Genomic DNA, 18,236 nt, shown 5'->3' on the forward strand with positions numbered 1-18,236 from the left:
GAAAATGTTGCCACCAGGATTCAATAGTCTGACCTACAGAGCCCAAGCCCGGCACTTTACCACTAAGTCACGCCAGCAGGTGACAGCGTGTGAATAATTTGCCATATCAAGACCCAGGCGCAGTTTTAGTTTCACAGATGCGTCTTGCACAGACATGGTAGATGAAAAATTGCACCGCAACTGAAACTTACGCCTATATCAGACAGAAAAAGTTGTCTGCATTCAATAGTAAGCTTGGAAGTGCCACAACACAATTTTTTTTTTTTTTTTGCGAGTGGTATATTAATTTCGGAAAAAGTCCCAAGTGAACTGCAGAACTGTATGGGCTGTTACTGTCACATGAACGCTACATGGGCTGTTACTGCCGATTTTGATAGCCATTTCTTGTTCTTCGTGCAAGGGATGTAGTAATTGACGCCCGGACAGCAGATAAGCCAGTAAGAAAAGAACAGCTTATTTCAAGAGTGCTTTCTTTAAATAGATGAAGCGGCACCCTTATATGTGCTCAAGGTGGTCAATGCAATAATGGTGCAAGCTTCACTAATGCATCACAGCACGATGTCACTAATGTGATATCGCATCCCTCCCCACTAATCATCAAAACCATAATGGTGCACTGGACGTTGCTGACAGGTAGAACGTCCAAAGCCGGTGGTTCTGCTGGGGAAGGCACAGGCACCAAACTTGAGGGTTCGGGTAGAGAAAACAAGGCACTTGCACCGCCTGGTGCAATCACGGGTGTGGGGTCCCAATCGTTTCGTACGTGGTCCCAATGGAATCGATATGTGCTTCCGTCTCACGTCTGGACCTCATACATAATGTGACCCCGGCGCTGCAGCACTCAAGCCACCAACCACTTTGAACCTGAGCGAAAATTCCTTATATAAACAGAGTCACCGCGCCGAAAACATTGTGGTGGTAACTGCCGCATGCATTCTGCATGTATCGTGTCAGGGTGCAGTCTTGCCAGGCTTAACCTCAAGTTCCTTCCCAACATGAACGCTGCAGGGGCCTCGCCTGTTTCCGAGTGGGGTGTGGAATGTTGTTTGGACGAAAATCGAGAGACTTTACATGCTAGTGTTCCCTGGCTCTGCTTCTTAAGTGGACATTTCAACTCATGCACCATGCGTTCTGCTCTGCCATTACCTGGCGGGTGGTAAGGGGCAGTACACATGTATTTGAGGCATGACTGCATTTCTTGGCTCGTAAATGCTGCACCATTGTCAGACACAATTAGGTCCAGCAGCCCATACGTTGTGACCATCTTATGTAGTCGTGCGATCATGACAGACCAGTGTGCCGACGTCATTATTTCCACCTCCGCCCAATTTGAGAAGGCGTCAACGACCACCAAAACATGGCACCATCCATGGGCCCCGCAAAGTCAAAATGGATTCTGCTCCACGGCCGCTCTGGTTTTGTACAAAAGTGCGTAGGTGCCCTGGGTTCACTTTGCATGTTATGTTGACATGCCCATGCAGTGCCGCACAAATTCTTTAATCTGCCCATCCATCCGAGGCCGCCAAATGTAGGATCTCGCGATAGCTTTTTTAGTCGATACTCCCGGATAATTTGCGTGCCACAGGACAAGCACACATTCTTGTGAGACCAACGGAACCACCACGCAGTTTCCCTGGACCGCGCAATCTCTGCGCACAAACAGTTCATGCTGTCTTACCTCGTATGCGCCATATTCTTGGGGAGCCCTCTCTTTTGGCCAGCTGGCAATGATCCATTTCATCCCCTTTGAAAGCCAGAAGTCTTGCGACGTGGATGATGCTATATCCCCGGCGGTGACTGGTGGGTACTCTACGGCTTCCAAAAGTAATACATTGCCTGGAACTTCGTTGTCTAGAAGAAATCCCGGAGTCAGCAAACTGCTCAGACAGTCTGCATTAGCATGGTCCTATGTTTTGCGGTACTCAAGTTGGTACTCATACGCCGACAGCATTAAACTCCAACACTCCATGTGAGGTTACAGAACTTGGGGAATTTGTTTTTGCCTCTGGAATATTCTTAGGAGTGGTTTATGGTCTGTGAAAATGACAAATCTTCGCCTGGCTAAGTGTTGGTGAAAATGACAAACACCAAACACAAAGGCTAACTCTTCTCAGTCAATTTGGGCATAGTTCCATTCAGCCTTCATGAATGTCCTCGATGCATAAGCAATCAGCTGCTTGTTTCCCGAGTTGTCACAGTGAGCCAATACTGCGCCTACATCTACTGGGGATGCATCACACAACAATATCAAGAGAGTGTTGTGCGGGACGCGAGCGCGGCTGGAAATCAGCAGAAAGAATCGAGTAATGCGTCCCTAAAGAAGAAACAACTGACTTTATTTTTGTGTTCGTCCAGCCTCTATGGCTCGGTTGCGCAGCCTCGCACCACTTCCCTTTCCTGCATACTCTGCAATAAGATTTTACCGAGTCAAGAAGGGGAAAGGGTGTCTGGCTGCTGCTGTGTGACCGTGAGGCCGCCACAAGAGCACTTTCATTAAAATGCACCAGCAAGGACTCTGACGTTAACGACTTCTTTAGGCATTCGATTGCCCTTTAATGCTCCTCATCCCACTTCCAGTTGGCATTTTCATCAAGCAAACGGTAAAGCTTTTCAGCTGTTTCAGACCTACCCTACAAGAACTAATTGTAAAAGTTTATAATACCCAAAAATGCCTATAGCTCTTTCTTGTTGGTTGGGGCTGGGGCTTTGTGGATGGCTTCTATTTTCGTCTCAGCTGAATAGACACCATTTTCGTTGACATTATGGCCCAAGAACTCCAGGTTTTGCTTGAAAAACTTGCATTTGTTTCCATGCACCTTGAGTCGTCTTGGCTAGATGGCTAAATACATAGGTGAGCACACATTCATGTTCTTGTTCTGTCTTGCTGACCACCAGAATGTCATTGAGATATACAGCTACTTGGGAAGTCCAGCTAGTATTATGTCCATGGCCCTTTGGAACAGACTAGACTAGATGCCACAGATACACCGTACGGCAGCCGATGAACTTTGTAGAGTCCTTGCATCGTGTTTATCATGAGCAGTTTAGCACTCTTATCGACTGAAAGTTGCTGATATGCCTGTGCCAGGTCCAACTTCGAGAAAATATGCCCTTTTCCAAGCTTAGCAAAAAGCTACTAGCAGGTCGACAGAGGGCAGACAGATGGGAAACTTAAACAGTTATCATTTCTGATCATTTCGAATGGGTTCCTAGATATCACTTGTGATTTGTCAAACAATGATTTATAGCCACAACACGAGCAGTGCGTAGCTAGATAACTAGTCTTTACGAGATTATTAAGATTGTTCAAATGTCCCCGTAAGCAATCATTGAGGCACCATCCCATCTGACCAATGTATTCTTTCCCACAGTCTAAAGGAATACGGTACACCAGTCTTTCCATGCACGAAACAAACGCTTTTCAGTGTTTTTTATTGCAGTCACGGCGCCTCTATGTATATTGTTAACTTTCGCGCACTAACCAGACAATTTCAAAGGGGCTGAAAAGATGGTGTCAACACCAACATGATTCCCAATTTTCTTCATATTGCTACGGCACAATATGCGCGATCACGAAAGGCCAGCAGTGTGAAGACGACGACGACGATTAGAAGCTAGCACGGGCTGTTGCCTCTTGGCCAAGCGCAGCGTATTTTCCTTGTAAATATATTTGTACATAGCTTTTCGTCTGCGTCTTCCTACGTAACATATCTGGTGGAGGTGGACGTTCCCTGTACCTCGTCACGGAGCTTCGCAGTGGACGGTACGTCGAGCCTTCCTTCATGGCTCCCGGCGACGACAACCCGACTCCGCCGGCTCCGACACCTGCTGCCACTTCGACGACCTACATCACTCTCCCCGCTCCCCGTGATCCTGGCGTATTCTCGGGCCAAGATGGGGAAGACGTCGATGACTGGATCAGCCTGTATGAACACGTCAGCCGCAATAACCGGTGGGACCCTACTATTATGCTCGCCAACGTAGTCTTTTACCTCGGTGGCACACCTCGAGTTTGGTATCGCACGCACGAAGATGAGCTCACCAGTTGGGATTCACTTAAGACACAGCTTCGAGACTTGTTCGGCAACCCCTACGGTCAACAACTTGCCGCGCAGAAGGCGCTTTCCGGCCGTGTGCAGACGTCAACAGAGCCCTATGTCACGTACATTCAGGACGTCTTGGCTCTGTGCCGCAAAGTTGACACCCACATGACTGAGTCAGACAAGGTTTCCCACATCCTCAAAGGCATTGCTGATGACGCCTTCAACTTGCTCGTTTGCAACAACGTAGCGACGGTGGATGCTGTTATAAGAGAGTGCCGCCACCTGGAACTCGCCAAAAGCCGACGTATTGACCAGCAGTTTGCCCGTCTGCCCAACACCCCAGCGACATCTTCCTGTGCCGACGCTCCTCGTCCCAACAACACTGCCGATGTTACCAGGATCGTCCGGCGTGAGATCGAGGCCGCCTATCCGGCTGCCTTCGACTCCAGTCCCACCAACACATCTGCAGTCACGGTCTCACTGATCCAGGCAGTTGTCCGCCAGGAGTTTGAAAACATGGGTCTTCACACCATCTGCTCGGCCCATCGCCCTAATACCCGCCCGGCTTCTTCGATTTCGCCCCGTCCCGCATCTTCTTACCCACCACGTTTCCGCAACCCATCTGAATGGCGCACTGCTGACGACAAGCCTATTTGTTTCCACTGCCATCGAATCGGGCACATTTCTCGGCACTGTCGTAGTCGCTGGAGTTCCCCGAGCCGGCCTACTTTTACTGCCTACTCTCGCCCCTCAGGTGGCCCTTCTCGTCCCTATGCCGCACGCTCCGATAATGCCGCCACTGATTCTCCTACAACGAACCGCCCCTATTCTCGTTCGCCTTCGCCCCAACGACGACAATCTCGCTCTCCCCAGCCCCGTCGCTCCTATTCGCCGACTCCCTTCGGACGCCGCTCCCAGCCGGAAAACTAGACGATGCAGCGCCTCGAGGTGATGCTGCATTGCTCCCTACGCCGCCAAATCCTCTACTGACTTTGCCCACTCATCTGAACCTTCTTGACGTGCAAGTCGACGGTGTTTCTGTGTCTGCTCTCATAGACACTGGGGCGCATTTGTCCGTAATGAGCGCTGACCTTCGTAACCGGCTCAAGAAAATTATCACGCCCGCCACGACGCCTGTTGTCCGTGTCGCCGATGGCGGAACAGCCCCCGTAATTGGTATGTGTACCGCCCGCGTCTCCTTCGCCGATCGCTCAACAATCGTGCTATTCACAGTCATCGCCCACTGTCCCCACGACATCATCCTCGGCTTAGACTTCCTTTCCGCACATTCTGCTCTCATCGATTGTTCCGCCAGTACTCTCCGCCTTGACCTGCCTGTTCTGGATCCTGCTGAACCACACCCCAGTCGCCTCAGTTCCGCCGACTTCGTTCGCTTGCCACCTTCGGCACTGACCTACGTTGACCTAGTGTCATCCCCACCAGTCCCCGACGGTCACTACATCGCGGCTCCTATGCAAGACGTCCTCCTTACACATGGGATCACAGTACCCCATACAGTTTTATCTATTACGGCGAATTGCGTCTGCCTGCCAGTGGTCAACTTTGGCTTGACGACACAAGTGCTGCCACGTGGGATGTCTTTGGCCCAGCTTTGTTCATTCGGGGATCACTCAGTAGCATCCATTGCAGTAGACGACACTTCATCCGATACTCCTCTACCATCGCAGTCGGCAAATTGTACCATCGCTGACTTACGGAAAATGATTGCCCCCGACTTGCCCTCCGAGCACGCTCGTGAACTCTACCGCGTTGTTTTCCTACCACAATATTTTTTACTTTAACGATCGTCCTTTAGCCCAAACTACAGCTGTCAAACATCGCATTAATACCGGCGATGCCCCTCCTATTCATCGCCGCCCGTATCAAGTGTCACCAGCTGAGCGTCAAGTTATTCACGCAGAAGTTCGCAAAATGCTTGCCAAAAACATTATTGAACCATCATATAGTCCATGGGCGTCACCTGTAGTACTGGTCAAAAAGAAGGATGGCTCATGGCGCTTTTGCGTGGATTATCGGCACCTTAACAGGGTTACCAAAAAGGACGTGTATCCCCTACCTCGGATTGATGACGCCCTTGACTGCCTCCACGGTGCTCGCTATTTCTCTTCTATTGACCTTCGCTCCGGCTACTGGCAGATTGCCGTGGACGATCTCGACCGCGAGAAGACTGCTTTTGTCACACCCGACGGTCTTTATCAATTCAAAGTCATGCCGTTCGGTCTATGTAACGCCCCTGCCACTTTTGAACGCATGATGGACTCCCTTCTTCACGGTTTCAAATGGTCCACGTGCCTGTGCTACTTGGACGACGTTATCGTATTCTCCCCAACGTTCGCTACGCACCTCGAGCGCCTCTCAGCAGTCCTGGACGTTTTTCGGCGAGCCGGTCTGCAACTCAACGCATCGAAGTGCCAATTCGGCCGTCGCCAGATTACCGTCCTTGGACATCTCGTTGACGCGAACGGAGTGCAACCGGACCCAGGCAAGATCCATGCTGTTACGCACTTCCCTGTTCCGAAGTGTGTCAAGGATGTGCGCAGCTTCATCGGCCTTTGTTCGTACTTCCGCCGTTTCGTGAGAAATTTCGCCGCCATAGCACGACCACTAACCGACCTTTTGAAAAAAGACGCTCCTTTCCAGTGGGGCGATAACGAGGCCTCTGCATTCTCTCATCTAATCGACATTCTCACAACGCCTCCCGTTTTGGCCCATTTCGATCCTTCTGCGCCTACCGAAGTCCGTACTGATGCCAGCGGTCACGGAATTGGAGCAGTACTGGCACAACGCCAGCGTGGCCACGACCGTGTTATCGCTTACGCCAGCAGGCTCCTCTCACCCGCGGAGCGCAACTATTCCATCACTGAGCGTGAGTGTCTGGCCCTAGTTTGGGCGGTTGCGAAATTCCGCCCATACTTATATGGCCGATCCTTTTCCGTTGTCACAGACCATCACGCGCTTTGCTGGTTATGCTCACTGAAAGATCCTACAGGAAGACTTGGTCGCTGGGCCTTACGCCTCCAAGAATATTCGTATACTGTCACCTATAAATCTGGCCGACTTCACAAGGACGCTGACTGCCTGTCTCGCTACCCGGTCGACGAGCCTGACGACGCCGACAGTAGTAGCGCCAACGGCATTTTCTCTGTCTCTGCCTTCGGTAACATCGCCGATGAGCAGTACCGAGACCTATCGCTGCGAGCACTTATCGAGCGTCTGCGCTCTACACCTACCGACGCATCCGTTCGCCGATATGTCCTCCAGGGTGGCATTCTGTATCGAAGGAACTTCCTCCCTGACGGCTCTGACCTTCTTCTTGTTGTGCCAAAACAGCTACGACAGACTGTGCTCTTTGAGATGCATGACGCACCCACTTCAGGACATCTTGGGGTAACCCGCACGTACGACCGCGTCCGCCGCCGCTTCTATTGGCCTGGTCTCGCTCGCTCCGTTCGACGCTATGTTGCTGCCTGTGATCCCTGCCAGCGTCGGAAGACACCTCAGGTGCTACCTGCCGGTCATCTCCAGCCGATCACCGTCCCTGTGGAACCGTTCTTTCGTGTTGGATTAGACCTGCTCGGTCCCTTTCCCACGTCATCTTCTGGGAACAAATGGGTAGCCGTCGCGACTGATTACGCCACCCGATACGCTATCACTCGGGCTCTCCCTACCAGCTGCGCCACTGACGTCGCGGACTTTCTCTTGCGTGACATTATCTTGCTTCATGGCGCCCCGCGACAGCTGCTTACTGACCGTGGTCGAAACTTCCTCTCGAAAGTTATCGCTGACATTGTGCGTTCCTGCTCCATTCAACACAAACTGACTACTTCATACCATCCTCAAACCAATGGCCTGACAGAGCGGTTAAACCGTACTCTTACCGATATGCTGGCCAAGTACGTTTCCAAGGACCACCACGACTGGGACATTGCCCTTCCTTACGTAACATTTGCGTACAATTCTTCCCGGCACGACACCGCCGGATTTTCTCCCTTTTATCTACTGTACGGTCGCGAACCTACCTTGCCCCTAGACACGGCACTTCCTCCTGCTGCGGTCTCAACAAGCGAGTATGCGCGCGACGCCATCGCCCTCGCTGACCATGCAAGCCAGCTTGCCCGTGCTCGACTGACGGCCTCACAGACCACTCAGCAGTGTCAGTACAACGCCCGCCATCGTGACGTACAGTTTTCACCTGGTGCGCTCGTGCTCCTGTGGTCGCCCTCTCGTCACGTCGGACTTTCAGAGAAGCTCCTTTCGCGATACACAGGGCCCTACCACGTGCTGCGCCAGGTGACGCCTGTGACTTACGAAATTGCTCCTGTGGCCTCAACCTCGTCCTCTCCTGTGGCATCTAGTGATGTCGTACACGTCAGTAGGCTCAAGGCCTACTACACTGCTTCCGAGTCCGATCTTTAGTCGCTCCGGGACGGCGCTTTTGCAGCCGGGGTAGTGCTACGGCACAATATGCGCGATCACGAAAGGCCAGCAGTGTGAAGACGACGACGACGATTAGAAGCTAGCGCGGGCTGTTGCCTCTTGGCCAAGCGCAGCGTATTTTCCTTGTAAATATATTTGTACATAGCTTTTCGTCTGCGTCTTCCTACGTAACAATATTATGGCTAGCTTGGTGCAAGTACGGCAGGACAACCACTTTTTTGCTTCTGCTCTGTTGGGCAGTGGTATCTGGGTGATCACGTTTTCTTAACATGCCGCCAGCCACTGCTGTCAGCATTTGCAAGGGGTAGCCAGCTCCGCTTAGGCATGAAACTTGGTTTTCAAGGCTCCTGCGTGCCAGGTGATGACAGGATTTTGGAAGAGCATTTTTAAAACAAAGATTGCTGATGCCCCATTTAACTAGTCTGGAATGCACTGATGAAAATGGTGGAATGGTGTTCTTCCTTCGGGGCTCATAGCACCAACACACATGACTGTTTGAAAAAACAAGCGTTGGATCTAAAAACCTAATGGAACTATTAGCAGGCTCTTCACATGACAGAATAAGATATTGGAGGCACTCGTGAAAAGCTGAACAAACAGCAGATGCAGCAGAAGTGAAGCATTCATTGTCACATTATAAAAATACTAGACAATCATTGACTTACCTAAAAACTTTTGCAACTTCTGATCCTTTCAGACTAGTGCACAGAACCCTATCATAATGAGCGAGAAAGAGGTCGCTTAACAGAGGCGCGAGGTAGTATCAAATGCATGTGCCTTTGCTCTGTGAAAATGTTGAGCCACCCATAGCAACGAACGTCGAAGAGAAGTAAAACTTTAAAAGTTCTAAAAACTGGTTAGGGGTTAGACCGACTTCATTCTGGAAGCCCACTATGCCATGGTTGTCAATGGCGTCTTTTCGGTCCGCAGCAGCTAAGCAACGCAGCCCTCTTGTCCGTGTCCGTGGTCAACTTGTTGACAGCACAGGGCAATTCGACGCACTCTACGTATTCTTCCCATGTCGCACCACTGGTAATATCAAATTCCGCAATGCGGCCGCTCCACATGGATTGCACCAGCCGCACGAGCGAGACCACAGGTGCCTCGTCGCCACTGTAGTAATTGAAGCCCGGGCAGCAGATAAGCCAGTAAGAAAAGAACAGCTTATTTCGAGAGTGCTTTGTTTAAATAGGTGAAGCGGCACTCTTATCTGCGCTCAAGGTGGCCGATATGATTACAGCGTAAGCTTCACTGCTTCGCTGGCACGTCACCGCACGACGTCACTAATGCAACATTTTCTTCGTTCAATGATCCATTTCAATCTACATGTACGTCTAGTCCCATATCTTTGTCAGAGAAGCGTAGGCTACTGCTGGCAGCCTTCAGCGACTGCACATATATACGCTTGTTTATAACACGCCACATTGACGCTGATCGCTTCTTGTGGCGACACTGTAGACAAAAAAAAATGGTTTATTGAAGAACACCGATATGAAAGCTGAAATATAGAGTGATTTATTCTTGTTAGACTTGTTGATTCCTGAGCTCAGACGGGCTGATAGCGTGTAGATGGACTAGGCAGGCACGCTAGGCCTAAGCTTCGGTGGAAGAGAACGATCTTGGTACGGGTACCGGGCGATTGCTAAAATGTGTATATATTTGAGCTTCAGAGCCTTTTATCTAATATATTAAGTACAATAGGGAAAGTGGAAGTACTTGAATCACCTTAGCTTTGTTATCGGAGCGATAATATAATCAGTGGCAAGCTTCCTAGGAGTCCCTTTGAATGCATCTGAACAACTTCTGTGTTTCAAGTCAACTCCACAACACTGCTACCATAGTGACAATTTACAGTCATCGGTTGCATGATTTTGTCAAAAGCGTTTTTCAGTGTCAAATGCGCATGCATAAACAGGGCATGAACCACGAAAGGTTCATGCCCTTTATTTTAAGCTGTGACACGAAATACGACTTTTATGACTCAAAGATATAGCATTATTTAGGACAAGATATTCGTATCTAGTGATAAATATTCAACAGCACCTATACTTTTTGCATATATTGGAACCAGTGGTGCACAGACGCAACCAGCGCAGTTTACAGTGTGAGCCAGCGAACTGCAGTGAGAACCACCGCGTGTACAAGACAAACCAGTGTGCCCCAGCACCATAGCAGTGAAACCAGTGTCTCGTCCCGTGTGACGCAGCTCTTATCCAGCGTTCTCACTGGTGTCCCAGTGACTCACAGCGAGTGCCAGCCTCCCCAGTGCAATGCAGTGTCAAGAAACGCGCTGGTTTCTCACTGGAAAGCACTCGAAGACGGTTTTTGCAATAGGGCTTGAATGCTAAAAGTAGTCAAAACTAAGTTTTCTCACATGTCTTGAAGTTCCTGCATTTCAGGCAGATAAAGTCTCTGCAGTTAAATTCAGAAAACAGAGACCACACAGTGCTCAAAGAGATAGGCATCACCCAGTAGCACTGCTAATGCGTAGAGAAAAGAAGCAACATGCTCAACATTCTGCGCCATATGTCCAGCAAAATTATCGTTGAGTCTTCTGTTCATGTGACCCACATGAAATCCATTCTAACATAAGAAAAAGAAACTGGACAATGACTGACACAATGAAAAATGAACATAGAGTGTGTTTGTGTGACAAATGCACTGTGTGTCTCGTTGTCCTGTGTTTTTTGTGAAATTTATGTTCTCTACTTCAAAACAGGTGGCAGCTGGTACCCGTGTGCGCTTTTATTTGCAATGTGAAGGCTTGGGCTGGTTTACACAAGTTAAATACATCTGTACACGTCTTGTAGAGCGCAGCTATGAGGCACCTATCCCTGCAGCGAGCGTCGGCATACCTCAGCGTAACCGAGCGAACGAGCCCAGCTAAAGATGAAAGCGAACGCGGAGCGCAGCGGGGGATCAAAGACGCGAGGAGCAGAGCGGAGGAGGGTGTGGCGAAAGCATGAGAAAAGCGTAGTGCGGCGCCTATGGCTACGAGATGGCGCCAGAGAAGCGCGCGCCGTCTGGGAGGTGCGTCGGCGGCGGCTGCTTTGAATCGTGCCGACGCGTCACCCAGATTAGCGAGTCATTCGAGCCGCACTTGGCTCCATTTGCAACGTGCCGCAGGAGACAGCTTGTCCGCGCCAGCCAATACATTACGAAATGGAAACATGTATAGAGCTGCGCTCAAAGTTCGCATTACGGAGTACCGTAATCGTAGGTGAATATTTTTTTCTCGCTTATTCATTAATCAGCTTAGAGCCCGCATCCGTCACGTACTGTTTCCTTTGTGCGCTCCTAAGCAACTCCTTGTTGAGCATTGTTGAGCGCGCGTCACAAGCGAGCAGTATGTGCTGGCGCATGTAGAGCAATGCGGCGATAAAGCGAGCAGATCTAATTAACACGGCACGCGACTACGAACTGAAAGCTTACGCATCTTAAGAGCACGATAAATAAGAATATATACCAAACACTAACCGCACATTCCAGGGATGGCACAGGGACCCGCTACAGCAAAACTATCAAAGGTTGTCGGGAGGCTCCCTTCTGTTATTACCTTTAATGCATTCTCTTGCACGGAGTAGCTGACAAAACGCCCTGCTCTCCCGATGACTGTATGAAAGTACTCGTCTTGTGAACCACCAAGTGTGACTCAGGCCTTTCAGCTGGTGAACAACACTGCGTCCTGTGTTTATAGCTGCTTGCTCCGAAAAAATAGACTGCCTTTATGTTTGGAGGAATGAGCAGTAACTACAAGTTGTGTTTGAAAGACAGGCATGTCTGTATACAAGCTTCGGCCGATGACAATGGACACGGGCCGCGGGTACTTCGGCACACTTACCAGAAGCGCCGCAGTCTCCACACACGTCAGCAACCATTCGCAGCTTTCCTCGTGACATAGGAGCAACATTAGACACCACCAAAGGCGCCAAAACCACAGCACAGCCTGACAACCACCCCACAACGAACCAACGTTTATAGCAACGAACAGACGACGCCCGGCCGGCTTTCAGCAAGCAGCTTGGCGTGGCTATGCACGGCCACTTCATGGCCGCTCTCCCATTTCTCTCCTCGGCCAACCGGCCCTCAATCAATGCCCCAATACCTAGAGTTTCTTACTATATAGTGAGAAACTCTAGGCCTCAATACGAGCACTCATATATGCATAGAGAAAGAAATTAAACAAGAGCCCGCCACGTCGCTCGCTTCTCCATTGTACGTAGAGTTACTATACTGACTCTAGAGGACAAGCTACCCATAGGGCCCATGCCACCGTTTATAGATCCTTTTCAGTTCCCCATCTCCTCGCCGCGCGTGCAGGGAGTATGCGGCCCGCCTCTGCACCCGCCACCGCGGCGCTGCTGTCGAAGCTTGCGCCAAGGAAGCGCATCGTCTGCTATAAGCGCCTAGTGCTCCGTTGTGCTTTCGCACGGCGCTTAACTTCACGCTTCACGGCGTCATTATCTGCGCTGTACAAGCTTTAGGAGTTAGCGCGCGTATGCGCACAAACAATCAGTGATTTAGAAAAAGGTTGGCATTGGCGATTACATTTCGTTTTCGGCAGAATCATCGCTTTCGTGCGAGTACATTTCGAGCTTTTGGTTTTTAATCCGTTCAAACGCTTTAAACCTGTTGTAGAAAACTACGTTGTCGAATATATGGCGTATGAATCAGTTTATTGACCAAAACATCTATAAACAATGTTATAAATCGTGTGAATCTAATTGAGCGTCTCTGTATCTCGGTGCTGGCGTTCCATACCTTCCGCATTTTTATGGCGAAATGAGGAGTTTACTTCGCCCTATCTCTTGAAAGGTGGTGCTACCTATCCGTATCAATCACACTGATCGCGAATAATTTTTATTCCTGTTTTCCGAACGCGAAATCGTGCAAGTCAGGATTTACAAAAATTGAAACAACAAAGCTTGAACATTTCCCCCGATTTTATTAAGGACGAGATACACCCTCCAGGGTCGTCTAGAGAAGTTCCATAAAGCGACTCCTTAGTTTGCAAAGCACATATATAGAGGGCTACCTGATAAATGGATATCATGCTGGCATTGCTCTGCTACCTCTGGTAAATAGTTATAAAATAAAAACATTGCAGAGATGTTTTTAGTGGACTTGTATTAGCATATATTATATATAGTTTATTAAAACTTTTCACAGACTTTCAGAGACCTTCCTTTTCACTCCATTTACCATTCACACGAGCTTTGCTTTTTTACCTTCCCTACGAGCTCTATTAGCACTGTCGTTCTCCTGGCTCTTCTTTCGGGAAAAAAGTGCATTTGTGTGACGAAATAGAAGTGTACAATCTGTGCTGTAAAATCACAGATATGCTCTGGGCAACCGATACAGTTTGTCCCTGTCTTGGCAAGGGCATAAGCTGCCCGTGTAACTAGGGTAAAAGATCCCAAAGGCTTATTTTTGTCATGCTTGCATAGTGGTCTCTTCTGTGCTTTTCACGCAGCTAAACAGTTCCCTTGAAGGACAAACAAGGCTGCCAGTCACAAACTCGGATTCAATCACAAGCATTGCTTCAGGAGGTAGAAAGTCTTGTGAAGCCACTGTATCCCTTTTGCACTTAAAGGGACCCTGAAACGATTTTGACGATTTTCTACAAACGTACTGAGTCGTTAGAGTAGGTCCTTCTGATCATTAATTGACACATCTAAGGGCTCCGCGTAAAGCGTGTAATTTATTATAAGGTTTTAAAAATGCACATCGCTGCCGATCGGAGCACGCTGCTCGGCGGAATTTTAAGCCGCCCCTACCCATATGACGAAAATCACCCATATGACGTCAGTGGGACGAGCTATCCGATTGGCTGACCAGGGCGCGTGATCAATAATTTTTCCAACATTATGGTAAACAAATGATCTTCGTAATAGTTGGAATGTTAGTTCATTTGTTTTTTATAAACAGAAAGTAACATAAAGAGAATGCACAAGAACAATTTTTCAATACAATTAAGCACTTCCGGCACACAGCAAGTGTCGTCTGCTTGTGTTACAACGTACTCCATTTTGACGAGAGCTGTGCCATCAGAGTCGGTCTCAGTCTTTTCACGAGCACTATGATTCGACTTTGTTGCTTTGTGGACTGCAAACGTAGCGACTGGCAATATGTCAAGCTGCGACATCGTGTCCCTCTGCAAGGCAGCATACGAGCGAACTGGCTGCTGCGCATCGGACTGCCGCTATCCGGTCGGCGCCAGGGTTTGCGCGTTTGTGGTCGTCACTTTACACTGGAAAATTACTAACGCAATAGCGTTTCGCGAGTCCGGTATTAGGGCAAATGCAAGCGCAAGGGGACAGGGTCTGGCCGCTTGACTGTGCCGTAACGGGATGAGCAGAATCGCAAATGCGAATGGTCTGCACGGTGCAGCCACCTGGTGGCACAGAGCTCAACCATACACAGTAGCAGTAACGAAGTGTATTCTTCTTTGCTGCTGGTGTGCATTTTTCGCAGGAGTGTAATCATCAACACTTTGTTTTTATAAATGTTTAAAATGTTTTACACTTGGTTAGAGCAATATTAGCGCTTTGTTTGGCTGGTTAAGCGCTGCGCCAACAAGTGGCTGGACCGTGCAGACCGATCAGGCCGCACGTACGTCTACGCTAAAGTTCCTTCATCAGCTTGAGTTTATGCTTCCATTCATTTGCCGAAATGACCAGCTTGCCTGTGGTTACCGGAATACCAGACACGTTCGGCGCTACGACAGAATGCTCGCAACGCACGCTGCTTCGATAGCTCTCGCTGGGGGTCGACGGCCAAGCGGCTAGCGGAGAGGTTTCACGCGGGCGGGGTGGGCTCCAAAACAACCGGAAGCGACGATGTGACGTCGCATCGTGACGCGAAACCAGTGAAGGCGGAGCTTAGCCCCGATGGCTCGACGAACGAGTTGAGGAGGAAAAGCATGGCTAGGGAGGAGGGTAACTTCTAATCGCTTGTAGCTCCATTAATACGTAACGTTTCACCTAAATTGTGGTGCGAATCTTCTACTTAAGTTGTACCCTACGCGTCTACAAAATTTGTCCGAACCATTTCAGGGGCCCTTTAATGCAGGAGGTCAAGATCGTCATTTTATGTGATGTTAAAGGGACACTAAAGGTTACCAGAAACTCAATTTAAAGTGGTAGAGCAATGTTCTAGAACGTCTAAGGCGTCAATTTAATCGCAAACAGAGCTTTAGTAACCGAGAAATTGAGGTAAATGCATGACACGATTTGAGACCCCCCAGCGACATTCCGGTACTAGCCCGATGACGAAAGGACTCCTCATAATTTGTGTTACTAATACTCAACTACTCGTATTAAAAATATCATTTCATTCGATTATAAGACGGAAAAAAATGCTACTTGTCTACGTCTATTCGACTCTAAGAAAAAATAACATTTTGACGTTACCCTTCAGTAATATGGGTGTTCGAAAGGTTTCGTTTTCGCTCGACTCTGCGCGCTCGACTCTGCGCCGCGCACGCTTTGGAGTTTCAGTACTTTCGTTATCGCGTCGTGCTGTGAGGGTTCTGCTGGCTCGCGACACTTTCATTTGGAACAAGCAGCGAGAATGCCACGTCCATGTGATGTCGTGGGAAGCCCTCGTTGCTTTCCCGCTCCGGAGAGCCGGTGTCGAGGCCGCCGTCGTAGTACGCAACGACGCCGGCAGTGCGAGCCCTCAGCAGCAGGTCGCGCTCGTCGGTGCTCAAATCGCTGAAGTTGAGCCCACCATCGCGAGCCAATCTGTCGGTGTCAGGGTCCATTGCGACGAGCGTCGAAGTTTGCGCCATAGAATGAAGTACCAGCCTATGGGCGTCTTGCGCTGGAGTTTGAGGTATAGTAGCGGCGCCTGGTGGCGGTGCGGGAAACGACATCTGGGTCGCGCCAGCTTGGGTCGTATTGAGCCCTGGTTGTGGCGAAGCACGTTTCTAGGCCGAGTTTTGCGTCGATTCGCACTTTTTTATGCCCTGTTGCGAGTGCGAAAAGGCTCGTCACTTCTCACAGATCACGCCGACCACGCTGCGAGCTCGCCGCAGCCTATAGTTTAACGAAAACGGACTCTCCGTGTGCCGTGGGACGTAATGTGGGACGTAATTCGTTTCTCCTTCCGCTAGCCACCATACTCCCGCTTTCGCTCTGCTGTCGGCTCTGTCTTGGCTCTGTTTCTGGCCGCGCGTTTGCATTTTGCGCAGAAAAGCCGTAGCGCCGTCTGCGGACGCCGTTCTACTCACCGTTGGCGCAACGTCACTATGAGACCATGATGTCAGTACTCCTCGATCGGAGGGCGGGCGATTTGAACTGCGCTAGCGGTACGCGGACGCTTCAGAACGCATTTTCTCTTAAAATAAGTCTCTCCTTGGCACGAAACAAGCGTTTCGAGGTTTCTGTGATGGTATTTCAACAGTCCACGTTGACTTAATAGTAACCTTTAGTGTCCCTTTAAGTGATAGCCATATCCATGGGGAACGTCGGCACCAGTTTTCCGCGGGCAGATACTACGTAGCTCATGTCTTTGAGAACTACGACACTGTTCAATATTGGGTATACGTGTCCCTCCATTTCTGCCTCGTAAAAAACGTGTGATCGCTGTCCATTTAGTCTTCAAGAGCTGCCGATCTCCGCTGTCGAGGCAACCGCTAAGACGCGCTCTTTTCCACCAACTCATTTACACTCAAACAGCTGATTTGCACGGGCTCCGGTTGCTCTTGTGCGGTGTCCTCTGCAGCGTCGCTTTGAGTTGCCCCTGCGTTTGTTGCGACACCTGCTCTCTTTTTCGGAGATTTTCTCCGTTTACGATTTGAGGATAAGTACTGCGAGAGATTGGGAAATATGGTAGGAACTGCATCACTCCTGAGAGAGCATATTCCGCGCTCGATTTCAATCACTCTTCCGTTGAACATACGTTTATACGACTTCACAATGTCCCCTGCTTGGAAGTGGGCGTCGCACACTTTGGATGTTTGCCCCAACACTGTCTGCGTGGGGTATCGCTCTCTACCACTTTGCAAGAAGAATTAAGCGGATCGGTCGGCGGAGAGAAGTGCCTCTTCTGTGTTGCGCCGGTACCCGCTGGTATATCCCGGTACGAAACACATTGGCATTTGGTTGCCCAGTCCTAACACAATGTTACGAAAATAAATCACACGCACCACCTACCTTCTGACAGCTAAAAATAAAAAATCTGGCATTCAAGAGGGGCAGCCCAGGCTACTTGCATACTTGCAGGTCCCAATTAAGGGCAACATGAGCGCCCACACCGACCACACCATACCATACACCGAAAGCTGCTGAAGCTCATCTTGTGGAGTACTCACGATAATGGACACACACTTAGAGGGAAAAAAATCAGAACCACTCGACAAGAAAACGCGATGCATATGCTCACGTCTACTGCAGCGTCGGAAGCAACGTTGCTTGCACGACAGCGTGGCTAGCGTAGCGCAAACTTCGACCGCAGCGCCATCTCAGCGCCTAGGCGCAAAACGCGCCCGCTTTGGGAGGAGCAGTTTCGAAACTAAAAAAAGCTTTATAAACGGTGGCCCATGCATTGAAATCGGGAACCGCAAGCATAGAGTTAGTAGAACAACTCTAGAGGAAAAGCTGGGCCGGAAAAGTGGGAACCTCTAGGGCGCCGCCGTGTTGCTACTGGTCAATGTGGCCAGCGCAATTACTATTGAAAGGGCTGAAAACAAGTACAGATCACCTTATGCTTTGTCATCTAAAAACGCATACC

General features: G+C 49.7%; 1 protein-coding gene across 1 annotated transcript in view; it reads right to left on the bottom strand.

Annotated features, from left to right (window-relative positions):
* The window catches only part of Git (ARF GTPase-activating protein GIT1), a 306,764-nt gene extending 294,059 nt beyond the window's left edge, over positions 1–12,705 (bottom strand). The window contains exon 1 of the mRNA XM_050183502.3: positions 12,343–12,705. Coding sequence (XP_050039459.2) covers positions 12,343–12,550 — 208 coding nt within the window. The 5' untranslated portion in view covers positions 12,551–12,705. The remainder of the gene's footprint in view (positions 1–12,342) is intronic.
* Between the last annotated feature and the right edge of the window lie 5,531 nt (positions 12,706–18,236).

The sequence above is a fragment of the Dermacentor andersoni genome, chromosome 3 (assembly GCF_023375885.2).
Source record: "Dermacentor andersoni chromosome 3, qqDerAnde1_hic_scaffold, whole genome shotgun sequence".
In the NCBI taxonomy this organism is placed as follows: domain Eukaryota; kingdom Metazoa; phylum Arthropoda; class Arachnida; order Ixodida; family Ixodidae; genus Dermacentor; species Dermacentor andersoni.